This window comes from Mandrillus leucophaeus, unplaced genomic scaffold (assembly GCF_000951045.1).
Source record: "Mandrillus leucophaeus isolate KB7577 unplaced genomic scaffold, Mleu.le_1.0 Scaffold217, whole genome shotgun sequence".
NCBI classification, from domain to species: Eukaryota; Metazoa; Chordata; class Mammalia; order Primates; family Cercopithecidae; genus Mandrillus; species Mandrillus leucophaeus.
In genome coordinates this window covers 2,188,917-2,212,743 of record NW_012102221.1, presented here as the reverse complement: position 1 = coordinate 2,212,743, position 23,827 = coordinate 2,188,917, and the positions used below count along the sequence as shown (strand labels likewise).

General features: G+C 43.1%; 1 protein-coding gene across 1 annotated transcript in view; it reads right to left on the bottom strand.

Moving 5' to 3' along the window:
• The window catches only part of FAT1 (FAT atypical cadherin 1), a 175,414-nt gene that overhangs the window by 17,057 nt on the left and 134,530 nt on the right, over positions 1-23,827 (bottom strand). Inside the window, exons 12-26 of the mRNA XM_011980777.1 lie at positions 20,997-21,150; positions 19,950-20,183; positions 16,042-16,431; positions 14,638-14,852; positions 14,239-14,376; positions 11,163-11,306; positions 9,485-9,682; positions 8,287-9,088; positions 8,009-8,140; positions 6,397-6,554; positions 5,018-5,480; positions 3,081-3,234; positions 2,789-2,899; positions 1,646-2,277; positions 465-602 (exon numbers count right to left, since the gene is read on the bottom strand). Of these exons, the coding sequence (XP_011836167.1) occupies positions 465-602; positions 1,646-2,277; positions 2,789-2,899; positions 3,081-3,234; positions 5,018-5,480; positions 6,397-6,554; positions 8,009-8,140; positions 8,287-9,088; positions 9,485-9,682; positions 11,163-11,306; positions 14,239-14,376; positions 14,638-14,852; positions 16,042-16,431; positions 19,950-20,183; positions 20,997-21,150 (4,063 nt within the window). The remainder of the gene's footprint in view (positions 1-464; positions 603-1,645; positions 2,278-2,788; positions 2,900-3,080; positions 3,235-5,017; positions 5,481-6,396; positions 6,555-8,008; positions 8,141-8,286; positions 9,089-9,484; positions 9,683-11,162; positions 11,307-14,238; positions 14,377-14,637; positions 14,853-16,041; positions 16,432-19,949; positions 20,184-20,996; positions 21,151-23,827) is intronic.

Genomic DNA, 23,827 nt, shown 5'->3' with positions numbered 1-23,827 from the left:
GTGTGTGTGTGTGTGTGTTTGTGTGTGTTACGGAAATCGAACATTTCAGACTATCACATCTCTTCTTAGAGGGTGTGTGTGTGTGTGTGTGTGTGTGAGAGTGTGTGTTTGTGTGTGTGCTGCAGGTTAAGAAAGTTGTGAGGAGGATTTCTGAAAAACCCACAAAACTGGGGTAATACTTACTGTTGTGAGAAAAAGCCAATACAAGATGAGTCAATCAGATCCTTCAACAAACATGTTCTTTTCTCTTACTGACAAGTTCAAACACCTATTCATCAAGAACAGTTTAGCGATTTTCCCCAGCAGACATTCATGCAAGTATGTATGGTATTGTTTAAAAGTGGTCCAAGAAAAATGAAAACACAGTGAGGCTCTTACGGGTAGCTAGTGCGTCTACACTGTGAGAGAACACAGTAACACAACAAGCAAGCAAAGCCCAGCGTTTCAGCACACTGCTGCCTCACCATTGTCATCGCACGACTCGGACTGGAAGGAGCTCAGGGACTGCACTTCGGACAGGCTTTCCCGGGCACTGTACGGCTGGGAAGGCTTTTCCTCTAGAGGCTTCTTGGAAAGACAGGGATCGAGATCCACCACTTTAGCTAAAAGGAAGGATGACAAACATTAAGTATATGGACCAAGACGGTTTTGTTCACCGCTGAATCCTGAGACGCACCATGCACTACCCAACGACGGCCTGAGATTTACTGAATAAATGAACGACTGAAAGAAAAACAGAAACACCTTACAAACTCAAACGAAGACATAAAAAATACCCCGCACAGAAAGACCTACGCATCATCTCAGAGATTATTCAGAGTAGAAATTGCCCATAAGCATGCCTATGGATATCATTAGACAATAAAGACTGCTAACATTTTCTTTTAAAATAATAGGTACAGCTTTAAAAAAAAAAGCATCAAATATATGTTAGGTCACTAATATAAATATTTCCACTTCTCCAGGTCATATTTTTAAAAATCCTAGCATGAAGGCCGGGCGCAGTGGCTCAAGCCTGGAATCCCAGCACTTTGGGAGGCCGAGACGGGCAGATCACAATGTCAGGAGATGGAGACCATCCTGGCTAACACGGTGAAACCCCGCCTCTACTAAAAAATACAAAAAACTAGCCGGGCGAGGTGGCGGGCGCCTATAGTCCCAGCTGCTCGGGAGGCTGAGGCAGGAGAATGGCGTGAACCTGGGAGACGGAGGTTGCAGTGAGCTGAGATCGCGCCACTACACTCCAGCCTGTGCAACAGAGCGAGACTCCGTCTCAAAAAAAAAAACAAAAAAACAAAAAAAAAAACCCACATCCTAGAATGAAAATGCTCCCGATTATTTTTTTTTACATATTAATAAACTCAAAAATTATAGATGAGAACCTTTATCAATTATAAAATGAAACAGCCTCTCCAGAATATTAACTAAAACATGACTAGATTCAATTTCTTAATTAAAATAATATCATAGCCACAATGCTCAGCCAGCACTCAGGACATCCAGAAAAGTTTCAAATCATCGTAAGGATTTCAGTCTGAGCATACTCGTCTCTAACAAACAGTACACACGTTCTGACTGGACAGAACTTGTAACCTGACCGTTTACCTCAAGTGACATTTGAGTGAGATGAAAAAACGGCTCTTACTGTCATAGTCAAAGTCCCAGCTGGGCTTCTGTATGGAGTCGCTGTCAGAAGGGGAGTTGGAAGGCGGTGGGGGAGGCAGGTTTGGCGCCACACTGCAGACCGCCACTGCTTTTCGGTGCCCGTGCACAGACTCGGGGTTGAAAGTGCTGAATTCGGGATGCTCTGGGATGGCAGATCCTTCAAAGGAATTTCGGTCGAGATTGTTTCTTGAGTCACTTGGAATACTCGGGGTGTAGGAAATAGGCCGGACAGGCACCTGGGGTGGTACGTCTGAGTAAATGTTCTTATTTAGCTTGGAATCAAAATAGGGTCTCTGCAAGAAAGCTGTCGTGGGTCCCAGGTGCTTGTCTTCAGGTGCAGCCTGATGCTTCTTTTTCCGACTCATCATCTTACGGCAGAGAACAAACACCACCACCAGTAAAAATATCCCTGCTATAAACACGATGATTCCGATTCCTTCCGCCAGCCCGATGTTCCACGGCGTGGACACGTACTGGTTGGGTGCAGCGTCCTCGCAGTGGCGTCCTCTGTACTCGTGGCTGCAGTTGCAGTGATAGGAGCCGTGTGTGTTCTCGCAGAGGGCCCCGTGTCGGCAGGGGTTGCCAGCGCACTCGTCAATGTCACTCTGACACCTGCCAAGAAAGTCAGGAATGAGGAGAGACGTGTGTAGCACACGCCAGCGTATGCCAGGCTCAATCCTTAGAGACTGAAGACGAATCCCTCCTTGCTGAGTTATGCGAAGATCAAACCCAGACATGAAACAACTAAAAAGTGCAACCTTGACAACCACGACAAAAGACCTTTTGTGGAGAAACCAATCATGTGATCACATGCTTTCGATGTCTATTTGGGAAGGAAACCTATCAAGCCAATATTAATGGCCATTTTCCTAGGATCCAACAGACTACTACATCAACCCCATTGTCTAAACATTAGTTTTTTCAAGTATTATAATATATTATATTCATCTGCTTGATATTTCATTTTAAAGAGTGAAAAGATTGTAAATTATATAAGGGGCCAATATGAGGATTATCAAAATCTGACACAACGTAGCTCAAGTCACTGAAGGTCTGTTGCATCTGCCGGTCAATATGACACTATGAAAAGGTGTGAATCTCAATTTTGAAAGAAACCATTTACCTTTCTCCCCTAAAACCTGAATCACACTGACAAACGGCACCATCCAAACTGTCAAAGCATGTTCCGCCATTCTTACAGGGGTCGTCTTTGCAGTACGGACTAAGCTGACACCTGAAGAGTAAGGAGAGACAGACATAAACCTCACGATCCGATTGCAAATAAATACAGCAAAACGAAAGCAACACAGAAAACATTAGCAAATCAACATGGAGACTTTTTACATGCACCATTTTATGTTTAAAAAGAATTTTATGCTACAATTAATTATGGAAGTTAAGAAAAATACACATACCTCTGACCAGTATATAACCCTCTACACTGGCAAACAAAGCCTCCGTTGTCGACAACACACGTGCCCCCGTAGAGGCATGGGTTGGAGGAACACGGATTGACGCTTATCTCGCAGTACGTCCCTATGTATAAGGCGCTGCATTTACAGTAATAACCTAAATTGGCAAAAAGGAACAAAAAAGTCTTATCACTCAATGACTCAGAAACCTGGTCTTAATTATATTGCTTTTTATCTTTAAGATTTAGTTCTCCGAGGTCTGTAAAAGCTCGTAAAATTCTCACTCTCTCTGGGAAAAAAGTTGGCTACGTCGACATGCCTTCAGCTGCTGGTAAACCGAAACACACAGAATTGAAGAGAGAACTGTTAGCTTTAGTTCATCATAATTGGCATTAAGATCATTAGGTCAAACATCCAGAGGAGGAAAATACAGTTCTCTACTTGAGTGACCATGTACATAGACAGCACTGTTTCACATCTCAAGTTATTTGCAATTCACAAGCATTGAAGGATTAAATGAGAAAATAATGAATGTGAAAAGCACTTCAAAGACTATAAATTACCTTTCAATATTTTTATTTTTTGAGACAGGGTCTTGGCTCTGCTACCCAGGCTGGAGTGCAGTGGCTCGATCTCAGCTCACTGCAGCCTCAAACTCCTGGGCTCAGGAATCCTCCCACCTCAGCCTCCTGAGTAGCTGGGACTACAGAGGCATGCTACCATGGCTGGCTAATTTTTAAAGTTTCTGTAGAGATGGGGTCTCTCTGTATTGCCCAGGCTGCCTCACTCCTAGTCTCAAGCGATCCTCCGGCCTCAGCCGCTCAAACGTGTAAACATTGAAGAAAGGACATCATCGTATCTGTTCAAAGCAGTAGGAAGAATGCTGACTCTACTTTGTCAAGCCTGTGACAGGTGGTGTGGCAGATCTTCCACCTGCCTGCCTTGGGGCACACTGCAGCACAGCGCTTCCCCGCCCCCCCCAAAGCGGGCGTGGCGGTGGGTTTTTCTCAGGATGAAGAACTGTGGTGCCCCGGGCCAGGGCCTGCAGGAGCCAGGGCATGGCTGCCACGCTCCTCTACTCCTGCTTCGGGACCATGGGAGTGCATGTCAGGAAAACACCTCTCTCAGCCTCATCCCTAAGTGACAAAATGAGGACAGCCTCCTTGCTAACCGGGTTTGGACGTGTAACTGATACAAGCACAGTCTAAACCAGAGCGTTTCTGTGGGGATGGCCTGGCCCACTCTATGCACATGGCAATGCAAACACACTGCCCGAGAGAACAGGAGAAAACCAAAGCTTTGGAAATCCCACTTAATTACAGCATTGTTTTTGCTCTATTCATTCTACCAAGCTCTGTTTGGCATGACAACTGTCATTTTCCTAACTATACCCTATTATTGGTAAGGGGGCCTAGCAGGAGTCCAGGGTGCAAAAGACCCAGAGTACCCCACTAGGCCGGGGCTTCAAGACAGACAGATACAGCAACACTTCCGGAGGGATGCAGGGCCTTCTAGAAAATCATATTCCCAACTATTGTTGCCAGCAAGAATCTAGCAGGCCCTCTACGCTGCGCCATTAGATAAAAGGTGATACAAAGAACAAAGAAGGGGTAAGTAGCACGAATTCTAAATTCCCCTGGGTCGATGACTGTGGAGTTAAAGAAGGGTTTGGAGTCACCGGGGTGCCTCCTGCTCGGGCGCTGGGACGGCACTGCAGGCGTGCGGCAGTCGGGGGGGCAGTACCTGCAGCCCGGGCACCGGAAGAGCACCAAACCCAGCTTTGCTCCCGTATGAGGGATGCTGCCCAATTCCAACACTGCCTGCAGTGTCTGACAATATTATCTGAATCAAAAGAGAAAAAAATAAAAACAATACCTGGGGGCTTCCCCTGAAATGCACACATGTGTACGGTTTACAGATGGTGACGTTACGGAGCCTACCTCCAGCAGGTGACGGACTGCAAATGCCTCCGTTCTGGCAAGGGCTGCTGGCGCAGTCTTCCGTGGCCGTCAGGGAGCACCCTGGAGACACACCCACCGACTCCTCCATGTGGGCATAGCTTCTGGGTTTGCTGTTGAAGGGCAGCTCCTGCCCATTCAAATAAATGGAATCCATACAACCCCTGAAACCATTAGCAACTTGAGGACTTCTTCCATGCCGTGTTCCCTGCTGACGGATGTGGCCACCAAAAAACACGTAGTTATCCAGGTTCAAGGTTTTCAGAGTCCCTGGGGCTGTGCCCGATGCAGTGTGAACTTGGTCTAGAACCAAGCGAGCATAGTTTCCATTCACTTCCAAGGACACTGCGTGCCACTGCCCATCATTGACCTGAATGCTCTGAACGGAGACGATGCCAGGGCCACTGCCACAGTCGAACTTGTACTGCAGCCTTCCATTATGAATCTAGGATAAAAACGACGACTGTTCACATCACTCTCAGAGACCCTTCAGCGAGAGTGTACTTGATCACACAAATCTACAGGAGACGGATTGGGAGTGAGGGTAGAAGGATAAGGCCTTGCATTTAAGTACTACAGAGCGCAGATTCACTGTCCACTGTACAAATCATTAAAATGCGTCTTCTAGGAATATCAAGTCATAATGCACATCCACAAAGCATCACGGAAGCCAATAATTAACTATTCACTGAACACATACAGCATTAGGTAATAGCGAAAGTCAAAACTGAATTATGTTTTTAGAAAAGGTGGGCAAGATATGTATCACTGGAAACACGTGGGATGTCTCTATAAACTGTCACTTTTTTTTTTTTTTTTTGAGACAGAGTTTCGCTCTTGTTGCCCAGGCTGGAGTGCAATGGTGTGATCTCAACTCACTGCAACCTCTGCCTCCCCTGTTCAAGCGATTCTTGTGCCTCGGCCTCCCGAGTAGCTGGAATTACAGGCATCCGCCACCACATGTGGCTAATTTTCTGTATTTTTAGTAGAGAGCGGGTTTCGCCATGTTGGCCAGGCTGGTCTCAAACTCCTGACCTCAAGTGATCCACCCATCTCAGCCTCCCAAAGTGCTGGGATTACAGGCGTGAGCCACCACACCCAGCCACCACCATTAAAATGTAGTATGGCCTACAGTTTGAATGTTAACTGTCACACGGACCTAAATCTCTATGTCATGGCAGAGCAAAAAGAGCTCTTCATCCCACGAAGTCTAAAACTTGGACAGGCATCAATGAACTGTTTAAATGTGGAATTCAACCATTTCACTTACTTTATTATCTGTGCAAATTAACAATCTGAACATAAAATGAAATGTATGGTTTGAAAGTCTTCCACTGAGACGCAACACTGGAGAAACATACCTCCAAGATGCTATAGTCGGTTCCTCGGGCGTACATGACAACCGCATGCATGGAATACGTTCTGAGCCTCATGGTCAGTTTCATCTCTAATTTGTTTTCATTTTCCGTCAGACGGTATTTCACATAGCTGTTTCCAGTCAGTGTCATAGATGAACTCCCTGTGAATTGTAAAGAGGAAAAAATAAACCAGAACCAAGCTGAAGGATATTCTTTAAAGTATGACTCCCCTGCACCCTGTGAGACTGATTTAGGGTTTTACTTAAGATTATAACATTTTAATATCCAGTTCTGTGGGAAAATGTCTATTTGCTTAATGAAAAGCACAGCATGACTGGCTCTCTGTTTGGAAAGAATAAATTTGACTACTGCATCACACAGAAATGAATTCTAATGAAAGATTAAATATAAAAACGTTCAGTATAAAATTATAAGAAAATTTCAGAAAATAGTTATATATGGCCTCAAGGTGATTTAAGAAACCTTTTCAAGCAAAATCAAACAATCCTCATTCCCAAAAGACGACGAAAATGTCATCAATCTCCAGAGATGGCAACTGTTATATAAAATGATGTAGAACTGACTAAATGACAATAAATTTCAAAATGACAAGAGACTTATTAACAAATCAAAAAATATAAATATAAATGATATAAAGACAGAGGAAACTGCAACACTGTGAATGTCAATACTCCTAATACACAAATAACTCTACACATTGATACTAAGAAACAAATAACCCAGACCATCAAGCAACATGAACAGGTAGGCCACAGCAGAGGCAATACTGATAGGAAATGAACAAATGAGATGAAAACTTTTAAAGTAGCCAAAGAAATGCAAATTAAAGTAATAATTAGGTATCATTTCACACCCATCAAATAGATGGTGGGGAATTCGTTTTATAATAAAAAATGTTCAATGGTGTCAAGAGAATGGAGAGTGAAACCTTCATACATAACTGGAAGAAATAAAAATTAATATGACTTTCTGGAAAACTAATATAGTGATATCAAAAAGTTTAAAATGTCACTGATCTTTGATGTAGCAAGTTCTAGTTTTATAATGTATATGCTGCATAGAAATGAACGCATCAGTATGTAAAGATACATGTAATCTGTTTATCTGAAAGAAACAGAACAACCTGAATCTTTAGACATAAGAATCATGTTGAGTAAGTACAGTTACGCTGGAAAACATTATCCAGCTATCCAAAAGAATCAGGTGTATAGGTACTGGCTTGGAACATGAAAGCTGCTCTTTACCATACTGCTAAGCGGAGGGAAAAGGCAAGAGGGAGAGAACTGCGTGAGATAGGATCACTCTTGAGTTTCTAGGAAAATCAAACTGCTACATACGGCGCTGCGCTGTTAGCTATACATGTTTACATAATCACTGAAGACCCAGGAGGAGGAAGACCAAATATGAACCAAGGGCTGTGCTATAACAAGAGGAAGCAAAACTGACTACTGTCATTCTTCATTCATCTTCACATCTGTCTTGTTACAATAAACATACTTTGCAGTATGTTTAGAGTCCAATAAAGAAGAAAATTATAAGAAACAATGAAACTGATTTTTAAAAAGAAAAGCATGCCCCACCACTCAACTCTCACCTGGGCACTGAGCAAACCTGCCACCAGGACAGACACAGGTGTGCTTCTCCTCCCGGGGATCAGACACACACTCGGATCCCTCAGGGCACGGATGGTCTTCACAGCCATGGTGGACAGCTGGGCATCTTCCCTCTTCATTCAAAGATAAGAGGGGAGGAAGGGAAACGATAATTAACAGACATTTCAAGAACATGGCCTTGCATGTGTAACCATCAAAGGCTTCCAAGGCCGTCTGAAACAATCTATGACCCCGACTTTCACACACTCATGGGCGCTACCTTTGCAGAGACACACCGCTGCCCTGTGGTGGCGGGGAGTCACAAAGCTCAGTCTGGCTGTGCTGTGTGTTGACATCACACTTTCATCCACAGACACCTTTTCATCGCAGAACTTCCAGGGGCAGTCCAGTCCCGCGCAGAGTTTCTGGAATACATCCAGGATCCGAACTCCAATGATGTCCTCAATATCAGTCACGGAAGAATTAATCTTGTGCAGAAGTTGTTTTGTTGAAATCTGCGCACTACCTGATTTCTCTACAAAAAGTAAGACATCCAGATGTGGATGAGGTTCAGAGGGCTGCAAACTAACAATGTGTATGTCACTCCTCCTCACACCCAGGATGTTCCGTAAAGCTCGCTGGAAGTTGCGCCAGTAGTCACCCACAAATTCTTCCGGAGTGAGATTGGCAAAGCGGATAGCGATGGTGTGGTTCAACATGTCCTGTGTGACTTGTCTGACATGCACTGTGATGTCAGCCACCGTCGTGAACTTCCCATCTGTCACGCTGACATTGAGAAGGTACTGCCCTATGTCCAGCTTTTTGTGTGCTATCAGCTTGCCCCCTGTGCTGGAAACAGAGAACAGGTTGTCCATCTGAGGATCAAGACTGTAGTTTAGAGTATCATACACGTCCTGGTCTGTGGCGTGGATCTTCCCAATGACGCCACCTGAGTATTCTTCTCCAGAAGCGGTGATGAAAATCTCCAGGGGCAAAATCGCAGGGGGATAGATGCTCTCCTCAATGACCCTAATGTCAATGTATGTCAGAGATGACAACTGAGGTTTTCCATTGTCTGCCACCTACAAGAAAAGAAAAATAAAACCACCTTCATCTATGGCACTGTTTATAACTTAATAAAACAATTTATATTACTCAAGTTCCCAAAAGATTACTAACTGGTAGATATCCATTTCTCTACACAAGAAACATATCAAAGAAAAGGACAGATTTATTTATAGCACTTCACTAATTCACACGAAAACCTAGCTCTGTCAATGACTGTGAAAAAATAAACAATGAGCTCCTTTAAAGCGCGGTGGGATAAAAATGGAAGGTATGGCAAAAAACAAGGACAGCAATTCTATGTTTGTTTGTTTTTCTATGAAATGTAAGCTGTTCAAACAGAAAAGGGTAACCGTGCCAAGCAGCTCTTCTCTATGAATCCACAACCAAACCACAAAGAAAGCCATTCACACCTTAACCTGCAGTAAGAAATGATCTTTCTCCTTCCTCTTGATGGCAGATGCAGTCAGGAGGACCCCTTGCTGGTTAACTTCAAACGCCTTCTCATCATTTCCAGTTACAATAGTAAAGACGAAGGGTGGACCGTTATGGGAAGAATCCTCATCTGTCACCACCAGCTGCAGTACGCTGAAGCCCACTGGCTTATTTTCCTGCACAAGATTAGAAACAAAATTAAACAAAAATCCTGGAACACAGCCAGATCTATCTGGGACGGACACATGAGTTTCTATAATATAAAATACATACAAAACAAAGCCTTATTGCTCTATTGGAAGGGAAGAGAAGAGAGGTGGCAAAGGGAGTGTGGTAGTGAGGAGGAGGGAAAGGAGAAGGGGTGTAGCAAAAAGGGAAGAAAAGGAGGCCGAGGAAGGAAACGTGGTAAGAAAGGATGTGTGAGGAGGAGGAGGGAGGAGGGGAGGCAGAAGGGAGGAGGAGGGGAGGCAGAAACGAGGGGGAGTCGGGCACAGGAAGAAGAGCAGAGAGGAGTAGGAGTGCAGGAGAGGAAGAGGACTGGAGGAGAGGAGGAAGAGAGGAGGCCAGGCGCGGTGGCTCACCGCCTGTAATCCCGGCACTTTGGGAGGCCAAGGCGGGTGGATCATCTGAGATCATGAGTTCGACACCAGTCTGGCCAACATGGTGAAATCCCATCTCTACTAAAAATACAAAAATTAGCTGGGTGTGGTGGCGGGCGCCTGTAATCCCAGCTACTTGGGTGGCTGAGGCAGTAGAATCATCTGAACCTGGAAGGTGGAGGTTGCAGTGAGCTGAGATGGTGCCACTGCACTCTAGCCTGAGCAAGAAGAGTATAACTCCATCTAAGAAAAAAAGAGGAAGAGAGGAAGGAAGAGGAGGAGTGGGGAGGAGAAAGAAAAGAAGTTGACAAGAGGAGGAAAAGTGAGGAGGGGGAGGAGGAGGAGTAGTGAGGAGGAGGGATGATGAGGAGGAGTGGCGACGAGGTGGACAGAGGAGGAGAAAGAGTGGAGACAGTGAAATGAGGAGGAAGTGGAGTAGGGAGGAGGTGGGGGAGCAGGTGGAGAGGGGAAGAGGTGGAGTGGGGAGGAGTGGAGAAGAGGTGGAGAGAAGAGGAGGAGTGGGGAGAAGTATGGGGAGGAGGAAGAGAAGAAGGAGGAATGGAGAAGAGGTGGAGGGAGGGGGAGTGGGGAGAAGGAAGAGAAGGTGGAGGAATGGGGAAGAGGTGGAGGGAGGAGGAGTAGGGAGGAAGAAGAGCAGGGTGAAGGAAGTGGAGTAGATGGGGCGGGAAGGAGGGATTGGGGACTAGAAGAAGAGCAGGAGGGAAGAGGAAGGTCAAGAGGGAGAGGAGAGGAAGGTCAAGAGGGAGGGGAGAGGGCAGAGAAAAGCACCAGAGGCAGCAGGTCTGATTAAACAGTAAGCTCTCAGGAATCCTAGAACAGTGAGAATATCTCAAAAATCAAAGCACACAAAGAAAAGAGATACAAGCTTGGCTTTATCTTTAAAATGCTCATCTCCTAATATTGATAGAGACTTCTTGAATTCTACATTTCCCATTTTTCTAAAAAGAAACCTTTGGATAAGAAAGAAAAGCAACAGAGGCCAATGGAAAAGCTCGTTCCAAAGAACCCCGTGACCCCCTTGGCACTCGAAGCCCACCTGGATGATGACGCTGTAGTTTCCCCTGGAGAAGACGGGCGCATTGTCATTGACATCAGACACATCGATGTTCACAGTCGTCGTGTTGACTCTGGGTGGACTGCCATTATCAGAAGCTTGAACCGTGAGCGTGTAACCTGAAATCTTTTCAGGGAAAAGGCAGAATGCATGTTCATTTTCACGAGGCCGACAGAGCGAGCTCCAATCAGGAGCGTCCTCCTGAGAGTCGCGAAGGGCAGGTCCCAGTGAGCTGCCATTATCTACTGCATCCTGCCTGTGGGCGATGCCCTAACCCCCACAAACCAGTGCACTGCAAGTAACACCCATTTCCCAACAGCAAGAACTACCGGTAACGATGAGATTCTCTGATGCCTCTCAAAAATGTACTTGTTTTGCAAAAGTGTTTTATCTTGCAGTTCTCTTAACAGAAATTAAGACGTAAAAGTCATACAAATGATTAGGACAGAAAGTTAACCTATCTCAAATGCTGCGGCTTTGGTCATACGGCAGCCGCCTTCCTTAGGGCTCACGTCTGCTCTCCGTGGACGCAGACAGACATGAGCTGCCTCCCGCACCGCAGCGCTGACTCACTTCCAACGCCTCAGGACACTCCCGCTCCCCCTCCCCCTCGATTTTCACACTCGGATTCCACTCAGCTGTCTAAATCCCTCAGGATTAGCTCGCCATGACCTCCTACAAAAGAAATACAGTCAAGTGAGATAGCTTCTTTTTCAGGGCAGTTCCCTATAAAGCTCTGCCTTCTAGAACGAGTTGTGGGAGAAGCCGGAAAGCTGGCTAGATCCCAGAGCATGTTCTACAGAACGCTGGTCCTGCAAGACGCTCCAACAACAAAGAATTCTGCTGGCACACTAGCTTGGGAACCACCACAGGCTGGCTCCTTTGGCATCTCACAAGGGACAGAAGTGTATTAAAGGATCTGGGTTCTTTAGTCAAAGATACTAAATTTATTCTGCCCCGCAGTAGGGGCAATCCTAAGCATGCTTCCCAAATCCTTAGAAAGTCCCTTCTCAACATTCACACATCAAAAGAGAAATTAAAGAATTGAGACTTTAGTGAGATATGTCATCACTATCTCCCCCAAAATTCCTTTAATCTTAGATACACCCATTATTCTTCTGAAATTTCATTCTTTATCGTCACCAGTGTCCTCCTCATTTCCAAATCGAAGGCTTCTTTTGGTTCTTCTTCACAGTCCTACCTCTCTGAGGTAGTTCCTGCTCAGCTTCCCTTCCTGGACATGAGTCTGCACAGATGAGTGAATGGATGGATGAATGGATGGATGGATGGATAGATGGGTGTTGGGTGGATGGGTAACTGGATAGACAGGTGTGTGGATAAATGGGTGAATGAATGGGTAAGTGGCTACATGGGTGGGTGGGTGAGTAGATAGGTAACTACATAGATGGACAACCAGATGGATGGGTGGGTGGGTGGATGGATGGATAACTGGATAGATGGGTGGTGGGTGGATGCACACATGACTGGATAGATGGGTAAGTGAAGAGATGTGTAGATGGGTGAGTGAATAGGTAACTAGATAGATGGGTGGGTGGTTAGGTCAGTGGGTGGATGGATGGATAGCTACAGATGGGTGGGTGGATGGATGGGTAGGTGAATGGGTGGGTAGATGAGTGGGGAGATGCATGGGTGGATGGATAACTGGATGGATGAATGGATGGATGACTGGATGGATGAATGGATGACTGGATAAATGGGTGGATGGATACTGGATGAGTGGGTGGGTAGATGTTCAGCCTTGCTGCCTCTCCTCATTTGTTCATATTTATCTCAATCCCTCATGTCACTTCTATCAACATCTCCAAGGGCAAGTACCTATCTACATTTAGGGCTTTCCAGTCTCGAAATCTGACTAAAATCTCCAAATACTGGCTGAGTAATTCTGCCTGAATATGCTATTTCCCCATAAAAACCAGCATATCGAAAGCCACATTCATTAGCCTCTCCCACCCCTTACACGTTTATACCTCATAACTTTTCTTTAATGGTAATACCCAGTCAAAGTAAGACCAAAAAATCAGGCTGCCTCTGACACCAATGCTTTCTACAGGGGCCCATATCTAAGCTGTGTGGACTCTAATTTTTCCTTTGCAAATCGTTTCTTCATTTGGTATTCGTAAACACTGAAATCCACAGATGCTCAAGTCCCTGATAGAAAATGGTGTAGTATTTGCACATAACCTATACACATCCTCCCACACTTTAAGTCATCTCTAGATTATAGTACCTAATATGGTATCGATGCAATGTAAATGGTTGTTATACCGGGGGTGGGGGTTGTATTTTCTGTTGTTGTTGTATTGGTATTTTTTATTGTTTTTCTTTCTTTTTCTGGAGGCAGGGTCTCACTATGTTGCCCAGGCTGGTCTTAAACTCCTGGGCTCAATGAATTCTCCCACCTACGCCTCCCATGTAGCTGAGACTACTGGAGGAGGCCACCACACCCGGCATTTTTTCTTCTCTAATACTTTTCGATTCGTGGTGGGTTGACTTCACAAATGCTCATACCCTAGTGCCTGTGGCATCAGGTCCAAACCTCCGGTCCTGGTTTTCTATGTGGCCAATAACCTGCGTGTAAAATACCTTCCTATTTTATCTCACTCTACTTTCTTTGTATGATTACTCCAATACAACTGGGTGAAGTCCCCTCAATAACTTTCTTGGCTTCTGTCTGCGTGCCTGTGTCCATGCAGCCCCTCACTGGAAATTCCCTTCTCTCAACCTCTATGATTCTTCAGATCTCTGGTATTATTTAAAACCCAGCTTCCAGCTTTCTGAAGTGTCTCAGAACTCTGGAACCAACAGTAATTTCTTCCTGAATACAAAGCTTTATTACCCAACCTTCATCCCAGCATGGAACACATTTCTCACACTGAGATCTCCATAGTGTAACTGCTTTTCGAGTGTTTACGTCTTGCCGTCAGTTCTTGAGGCAGTGGGTCCTGCTCACACCACGCCCAGCAGACAGGAGCACGAGGCATTTCTAGGTATTGAGGTGGTAATTTGTAAACAATGTAAATCAAACTTTTCCACTTACTGTTTCTCGGTCGAGAAGTTTGGTCACTTTGACTTCTCCCCGGCTAGGGTCAATGGTGAATGGGCCTCCCTGGTTGCCATCTATAATTGAGTAGTGGATGTGGCTGTTTGAGGGTCCGTCGGCATCGTCGGCCAGAACCTAGAACACACCACACTCCTGTTTAGGAGACAGCTAAGGAAGAGGCCGAAACCTATTAAACAAAATTTGTGATATTAATAGCTTAGCTATTTTAACACAATTATCCACAACGAAGTCAGTAATTGGTTGGCCTAACAAAGGACACTTTCAAATCTTCAAAATATTTACAAAGGTCACTACAAAAAACAGATTGACTTTACTAAAAGCTGTTGCAAAGGTCCAGAAGATACAGTTTTCACTGTACTGGGGGAAAATACACACCGTAATGACGGACTGCTCAAGAACGGCATCTTCACTGATCACTGCTGTGTAGGTGTCTTGGCTGAACACAGGGCTGTTATCGTTGACATCTGTTACGTTAATGTTCACAGTGGCAACGTCACTCAACGAAGGCGTGCCTCCATCCGTGGCCTCTATGGTTAGGTAATATTCATGAGAGCTTTCATAATCCAGATTCTCGATGATAAATACGGCCCCTGAATAGAAACCAAAATTACTTCCAGCATTTTGTAACGCCACCACATTTTCCTACTATGACTGAAACAGATGAACACTTTTGAGTACATTTAGTTTTCACTTCAAAAGTTTACTCACCATTTATGTATGTTTCCTATTTTCTTAATTCAACAATTAAAAACTATGAATCTGCCCATCCCTGGATCTTTCTCTTAATTTTCATGATATTCTTCATGTATTTAGATTGCTTTCCCAGTCAACACTACCTACATCCCTGTTTATTATAAACATGATTATTGTATCATCCCTTCCATACCATAGCTCACTCGACTTCACTCGTTTAATAAAATAAAAACATAAAAATTCTATTGTGTCCTTTCATTTCATTTTCTGTCTCATCTTTTTAAAATATTTTCCTTCTCATATTTTTAAAATAGAGATTTATATCCTTTTAACTTCTAGATAACCCTTTATTTACAACCTATCGTTTTCAAAAATCCCTTTTTTAACAATTCCTTTAACATCTTTCCTTTCACATCACTCTAGTCCTAAAGAGCCCTAAAAATAATTTTATTGTATTATAAATACAATTTGAATGGAGCAACTTTTTACAGTATTGTAAGACTTAGGAGTACGTTCGACCACAGGTTAGCAAGACAATGAAACATTCACGCAGCAGGAGTCAGCAGTTCTTACGCCTTTTGAGCTGGTTGGCAGTCTTTCCCTAAGTGTGATTCAAAGTACTCCAACTGTTCTAGATAACTAGCATGATAATGAAGTCAACTTAATATATTATCAGAAGTCCACTACAGAAACTAAAATAAAAAAGACTGGAATTACTATTTCACTTGGGAAGTTACTTTCCGTGAGTTTGATTACATAAGGACCTCAACTGACCCCTCTTCTTATCTTTACTAACTTGCTATACCTTACATCTCAACTAAACTAAGAGAACGTGATGCTCTGATTTTCTAAGTTAATTTGCTTGTATTTTCTAATGAACATGCCCAAAATGTATTAGGTAGAACTATAATCTGAAGTCTTCCAAACAACATTCAATCCCACTGTAAACAACTAAAAGAAAACTTGATTTACCTTTTTAGAACATCTACTGACAACACAGGGTCACTTAATATAAGGCAACATGGTAAGCAAATCTAGTCCTTTTAGGGGAATGAAGGGTTTCCTCTCAGATACATGGTTGGTTACCTGTTTTAGAATCTATGCTGAATTTCCCATGTTCGTTTCCACTTATTATTGAGTAGGTGATTTCGGCATTTGCTTCAATATCCCGACTTGCTGCATACACTTGAAGAACTTCAGTTCCAACGAGAATGTCCTCGGACACGGTGGCTCCATATTCGCGGTACTCAAACACAGGGGGGTTGTCATTTATGTCAAGAACTGATACAACCACAGTACCAGTGGCCGTCAGCCTCCTTGGCAAGCCTTGATCCACAGCTTTCAAAGAGAGGGTGTATACTGCCTGGAGTTCTCTGTCCAAAGGTTTTTCTAACTGAATAATTCCAGATAATTCGTTAATGGAGAACTGCCCATCAGCAGAGTCAATCAGTGAGTATAAAATCTTCCGATTTAATCCTATCAAGACATAAAATGATGTCAAAAGATTTTACATAAAAACATTTAAACACATTTTTTGTTTTGTTTTCTTGAGACAGAGTCTCGCTCTGTTGCCCAGGCTGGAGTGCAGTGGCGTGATCTTAGCTCACTGCAGTCTCTGCCCACCAGGTTCAAGTGATTCTCCTGCCTCAGCCTCCCAAGTAGCTGGGGTTACAGGTGCGCTGTAATTTTTGTATTTTTTGTAGAGAAGGGGTTTCACCATCTTGGCCAGGCTGGTCTTGAAGTCCTGACCTTGTGTTCCACCTGCCTCAGCCTCCCAAAGTGTTGAGATTACAGGCATGAGCCACTGCACCCGGCCAACACATTTTTTTAAAAAAGACAAACATGTAGATAATTTTTTTAGTGGGGTAAATGCTAATATACATTATTTGCAAATTTGTATGACTATGATCTTTAAAAAGTAAACTTTCTGGATTAGATTAACAACTTACTTTGTTAAAACAAATATAATTTCATGGGAATCTGCCTTCTTAGACTATTCTATATAGGAGCCAATACTACCGTACCTAACAAACCTTTAAAAATCAAATCTATTTATCATTTAGCTTCAGTGATAAAGATGTGAAACGCAACAAAGCAAAATTTTTGCTATTCTTCTGAAATTTCTCAGGATCACAGGATGAGTATCCCTAAACTGAAAATCCAAAATGTGAAATGCTCCAAAATCTATTAACTTTTTGAATGCAGAACTGATGATTTAAAAAAAATGCTCATTAGAGCATTTTAGATTTCAGATTTTTGGAGCCGGGGTACTCCAATGATAAGTACATAATGCAAATACTCCAAAATCTGACAAAAATCAAAACATCCAAAAATACTTCTAGTTCCAACTGTATTATAAATAAGGAATACTCAACCTGTGGTATGACTGAAGAAGTTATTCTCTGCTACCAAATGCTATAAAATATATCTTCTATAGTCCAATTTTCTCCAAAAAGATTTTGAAAGATTTGTAAACCTATAATAATAAAGCATTTGCTTCCATTATGTTCCAATGATGCTAAAAGCTCTCTCTGTCACTAATGGTTTATTTACAAAGTAACACATCACTAATTAATTCAATGGGGTATGAAGATCAGTTAATATAGTCATTAATCAGAATTGTAGATATCTCACAGCAGTAGGTTCACTGGGCACAACTTTGGAACTTTAAATATTCATTAAAAATTAATTAATGATTCTAAAGATTTCCTTCCACAACAAGGAAGGGCTATGGAGCACACGTGAGGAGGAGTGAGAGGCTGAATCTGGGGTACGTTTTGAAACAGAGGCTCCTAGGATCTCAGTGAGCAGTGCAGGGCAAGAGCACCCCCCAGGAGATACCTGAGTCGGCATCTGTGGCCTGCACTCTCGTCAGCAGCGTTCCGGGCTCTGTGTTTTCAAACACGGTGATGGCATAAGGATCGGCAGAGAACTCGGGGGCGTTATCGTTCACGTCTTCCAGCGTGAGCACAATACTGGCTTGGCAGAATCTCCCTCCTCTGTCTGTGGCCCTGACGAGAAGATGATAAACAGCTTGCTCCTCACGATCAAGGGGGGCTGACGTTTTCAGTTCACCTACAAACAAAAACAAATGACTCACTTGTAATTTAAGATGTGACCTGCAGCTGTACATCTTATTTCTTCCCCTTTTCTCTTTCAATTACTTAGTCTGAGTATTCAGTCTTCCTCTTGAGACCAATATTATCAATGACAGATTCAACAGCTGCAAGAGGCAGTGAGAGCCAGGTCTCCAACCCTGCCAGGTGCTGGCTCTTTAAGTCCTGCAGGTCTGAGGGCCTCTCACCTTGTGTTTAAGACTGCACAGGTAAAACAGCTGCCTAATTTACCAAATTTAAAAAATGTTTAAATTTAGATTCACATGTTCACAATTAGTTCCTTAGGAGGAAAATAAAAAGGTTTAACAGGAATCTTAGTTGATCCCAATTTTACTAAAATACAAAAGGAAAACAACTCTATTTTAAAATAAAATACTATGAATCATTTTGTTCGTGAAAATTCTAAATTATGCTAAATTATAAATTCATGGTCACAAATTCAAGAAAATATGCTATTTAAATAAAATGGATAAAGCAGAAAGCTTGAGTTTAACTTCTGAGAGTTTTTTTTTTTAAACAAGTGGCATAAATGCCTTCTAAATTTTAAATCCTTGGTTCAATTAGGTGATATTCTTGCTGTTTTTAAAAAATATCACCTTGAATTTTACACACTAAATTGCTGGTAAGATTTCTAAGAGATGTCAACTTCGGAGCATCAGAATACATTTGAAAAGGGCAAAATGTAATTTCAAATTTTGTGTGTGATCTAAAAATCACCCACATATATGATACTGTTGGAATATACAATTTTGTCCCAAACTCCATCATTACCTGTGTCTGGATGGGGGCTGACGTTTTCAGTTCACCTACAAACAAAAACAAATGACTCACTTGTAATTTAAGATGTGACCTGCAGCTGTACATCTTATTTCTTCCCCTTTTCTCTTTCAATTACTTAGTCTGAGTATTCAGTCTTCCTCTTGAGACCAATATTATCAATGACAGATTCAACAGCTTAAACTTTCTGGATTAGATTAACAACTTACTTTGTTAAAACAAATATAATTTCATGGGAATCTGCCTTCTTAGACTATTCTATATAGGAGCCAATACTACCGTACCTAACAAACCTTTAAAAATCAAATCTATTTATCATTTAGCTTCAGTGATAAAGATGTGAAATGCAACAAAGCAAAATTTTTGCTATTCTTCTGAAATTTCTCAGGATCACAGGATGAGTATCCCTAAACTGAAAATCCAAAATGTGAAATGCTCCAAAATCTATTAACTTTTTGAATGCAGAACTGATGATTTAAAAAAAATGCTCATTAGAGCATTTTAGATTTCAGATTTTTGGAGCCGGGGTACTCCAATGATAAGTACATAATGCAAATACTCCAAAATCTGACAAAAATCAAAACATCCAAAAATACTTCTAGTTCCAACTGTATTATAAATAAGGAATACTCAACCTGTGGTATGACTGAAGAAGTTATTCTCTGCTACCAAATGCTATAAAATATATCTTCTATAGTCCAATTTTCTCCAAAAAAATTTTGAAAGATTTGTAAACCTATAATAATAAAGCATTTGCTTCCATTATGTTCCAATGATGCTAAAAGCTCTCTCTGTCACTAATGGTTTATTTACAAAGTAACACATCACTAATTAATTCAATGGGGTATGAAGATCAGTTAATATAGTCATTAATCAGAATTGTAGATATCTCACAGCAGTAGGTTCACTGGGCACAACTTTGGAACTTTAAATATTCATTAAAAATTAATTAATGATTCTAAAGATTTCCTTCCACAACAAGGAAGGGCTACGGAGCACACGTGAGGAGGAGTGAGAGGCTGAATCTGGGGTACGTTTTGAAACAGAGGCTCCTAGGATCTCAGTGAGCAGTGCAGGGCAAGAGCACCCCCCAGGAGATACCTGAGTCGGCATCTGTGGCCTGCACTCTCGTCAGCAGCGTTCCGGGCTCTGTGTTTTCAAACACGGTGATGGCATAAGGATCGGCAGAGAACTCGGGGGCGTTATCGTTCACGTCTTCCAGCGTGAGCACAATACTGGCTTGGCAGAATCTCCCTCCTCTGTCTGTGGCCCTGACGAGAAGATGATAAACAGCTTGCTCCTCACGATCAAGGGGGGCTGACGTTTTCAGTTCACCTACAAACAAAAACAAATGACTCACTTGTAATTTAAGATGTGACCTGCAGCTGTACATCTTATTTCTTCCCCTTTTCTCTTTCAATTACTTAGTCTGAGTATTCAGTCTTCCTCTTGAGACCAATATTATCAATGACAGATTCAACAGCTGCAAGAGGCAGTGAGAGCCAGGTCTCCAACCCTGCCAGGTGCTGGCTCTTTAAGTCCTGCAGGTCTGAGGGCCTCTCACCTTGTGTTTAAGACTGCACAGGTAAAACAGCTGCCTAATTTACCAAATTTAAAAAATGTTTAAATTTAGATTCACATGTTCACAATTAGTTCCTTAGGAGGAAAATAAAAAGGTTTAACAGGAATCTTAGTTGATTCCAATTTTACTAAAATACAAAAGGAAAACAACTCTATTTTAAAATAAAATACTATGAATCATTTTGTTTGTGAAAATTCTAAATTATGCTAAATTATAAATTCATGGTCACAAATTCAAGAAAATATGCTATTTAAATAAAATGGATAAAGCAGAAAGCTTGAGTTTAACTTCTGAGAGTTTTTTTTTTTAAACAAGTGGCATAAATGCCTTCTAAATTTTAAATCCTTGGTTCAATTAGGTGATATTCTTGCTGTTTTTAAAAAATATCACCTTGAATTTTACACACTAAATTGCTGGTAAGATTTCTAAGAGATGTCAACTTCGGAGCATCAGAATACATTTGAAAAGGGCAAAATGTAATTTCAAATTTTGTGTGTGATCTAAAAATCACCCACATATATGATATTGTTGGAATATACAATTTTTGTCCCAAACTCCATCATTACCTGTGTCTGGATTTAGTTGGAATTTTTCTGCACCTGAACCCAATAATGTGTAAGTAATTTCAGCGTTAGAGCGGATGTCTGCGTCTGTGGCAGAGATCTGCATGATCAACTTTCCAGGAAGGATGTCTTCAGGAATAGTGTCTGAATATAAAGTCTGCAAAGAGTTTAACAAAAATTGTCACATAAAAACATTAACAGGCAGCACAAATGTCAAGGGAATAATGGAAAAGAAATCATTCATCTTTGACCACAGAAAACATGGGAAATGACTAAAGATAAAATCCCAAGAGCTTTGAAAACGATTTTTCTCATAAAACATAAAACACATGTGAAACAAGGAGAAGCCGTGGAGCAGCCCCCAACTCTACATTCCTGAAAGGGCCTGGTCTGATGTTCAACCTACAAAATGCTACTATGTGTCATTAAGCTGATTTCATATTCAATTCCCTATGAGAAAACGTAAGCAGTAATCGAAAATTTAAGTAGCACTCCATGTTTAACTAAAAACTGCAGAGAATACCGGTTATATCATATCTGCTTATTTCCAAATACAGGAATTTATTTTTTGCAAGTGTTCCTAACATAAATAATTGCAGTTGAGAGAGAAGCAAGTTTCATGTTATGGGAGAAAACGAAGATTCCTGAAAGCCACAGAAGGGAGCGTGAAGGCTCAGTTCCTTCCACTGCCCTGCGTGACCCTGGTGCCCAGTCTTCAGCCCCTTCGACTGCCCTGCGTGACCCTGGTGCCCAGTCTTCAGCCTCTTCCACTGCCCTGCGTGACCCTGGTGCCCAGTCTTCAGCCCCTTCTACTGCCCTGTGTGATCCTGGCGCCCTCATGCTCAAACACGGTGAACAGCTGTTTCTAGCTCCAATTATTTAGAAATCCATGCCATAAATTAAAACCTAAAAAAAATTAAGATTTGGTTGATTTTCTTAATCTGAACTCAACTACCAGTGAAGTACTCATGGAAAAGGACTCAGGAAAAAGGGTATTTCATAATAGGATGAATTTAAAGGATCTAGTGTCCCAGTCTTATTCCTGAAGATGATACAGTATTGTATCGAAATAATATCAAAGGGCTAAAAAACAACCAAAGACACTTAGTTGCTGTAAGAAAGAGAAAATGTTGCACCCCTCCTGAAAATACAAAGTACAAATAAGAACTAGAATTAACTCCTCGGCCCTTAGAAGTTCCCCTTCCTTTCACAACTGAATTTAAGGGTTCTTCCATCTTAAGTCTTTCCCTGAGAACAGCCCTATCACTTTCCACAGCCACAAGCATCTCAGACTCACAGAATCTGTGGTGGGTTCCAACTCCTCCATCCTCTTCACAATCACATTCCTCTCTATCCAGCCTTCTCCTGGCCCCGTGCACTCCTCCTCCCTGTCACTCTCAGCCTTCGTCCCTTGGCAGGTCTATTTCTTCATCACTGCACTCTCTTATCAGGCATCCATCCACAACATGCTACCCAGACAGCCACCTGCACACCATCATGGGCCCCAAATGGTCTGTTTCGCATCCCAGCTCCACTCGTCACCCTGCCTCCCCAGAGTCCTCTTCTCCTCTACCCAGGGTGGCACTGCACTGGTGTCCTCCTTCTCCTTCCAGCTCAGTCCCCTTCTCCCTTTGGAAATCTCTCTCTCTTCTTTTATCCCCTTTTTGTTAGTATCCTCTCAAATGAATTCAACTTTCAGCTATCCAGAGACAACGCCAAGTTCCCACACCTTTCCCTGATACCCATCCAACATCTCGCCTTCTCTCAGTGTCTTAAAAAAACATGGTCAACTGGATGTCCCATTACTTTAGCAAACTGGAACTGGAACTCGACACGGAACTCCTCCAAAGTCAGCCCCCGGCTCAGACTCCTCTTTGCCATGGCCTTGGTCGCTCCCTCTACTCCTGTAGAAAGTCGGGCTCAATGGCATGCCCGCCGGCTGGCACAGCAGATGGTCTTCCTTGGTAGTGGCTTTGGTCCTTTCGCTCTTTCCCCACCTCTGCTTTCCAGGGCCCCCTTGCATCCACTCCTCCCTGTCTAAATAATGGGCACAATGCTTCCAAACTAAGCTTTTTTTTTTTTGAGACGGAGTCTCGCTCTGTCTCCCAGGCTGGAGTGAGCGGTGCCATCTTGGCTCACTACAAGCTCCGCCTCCCGGGTTCCCACCATTCTCCTGCCTCAGCCTCCCGAGTAGCTGGGACCACAGGCGCCCGCCACCTCGCTCGGCTCATTTTTTGTATTTTTAGTAGAGACGGGGTTTCACCGTGTTAACCAGGACGGTCTCGATCTCCTGACCTTGTGATCCACCCGCCTCGGCCTCCCAAAGAGCTGGGATTACAGGCGTGAGCCACTGTACCCGGCCCAAATTAAGCTTCTTAAGGAATTCGTCTCATAGCATCTCTACCTTACCGATACAATAGGCTCCAAAGTCCCTATTTTCTCCAGGATAGAGTTCAGATCTCCTGGAGCGACCGCCACCAGCCACTGTCACCCAGTTCACCCTTTTCCAAGACTCTCAGTGCAGATTCCCCACTTCCGGAAAACTCAGTGGCGATTCCCACAATCCCTCCTCGCGCTCCACGGCTCCTCCCCACCCACTCCTGACGACCCAGTTACCGCCCCCGAGGCTGAGCCAGCCCTTCTCACCCTCTGGCCCCAGGGACCACCCCTGCTCGAGCCACATGGCCCTCACCTAGTCTTGGAGGGAGCAGCTCTTCCTACGTCTACTTTTAGTTCTCACTGAATGGTGGTGAGTCCCGCAGACGCAGGAAGCACGCTGTCCACCTCTGAGATTCTCTAGCATGCAGAAGAGCAGATGTCCCCAAAACAGTGTC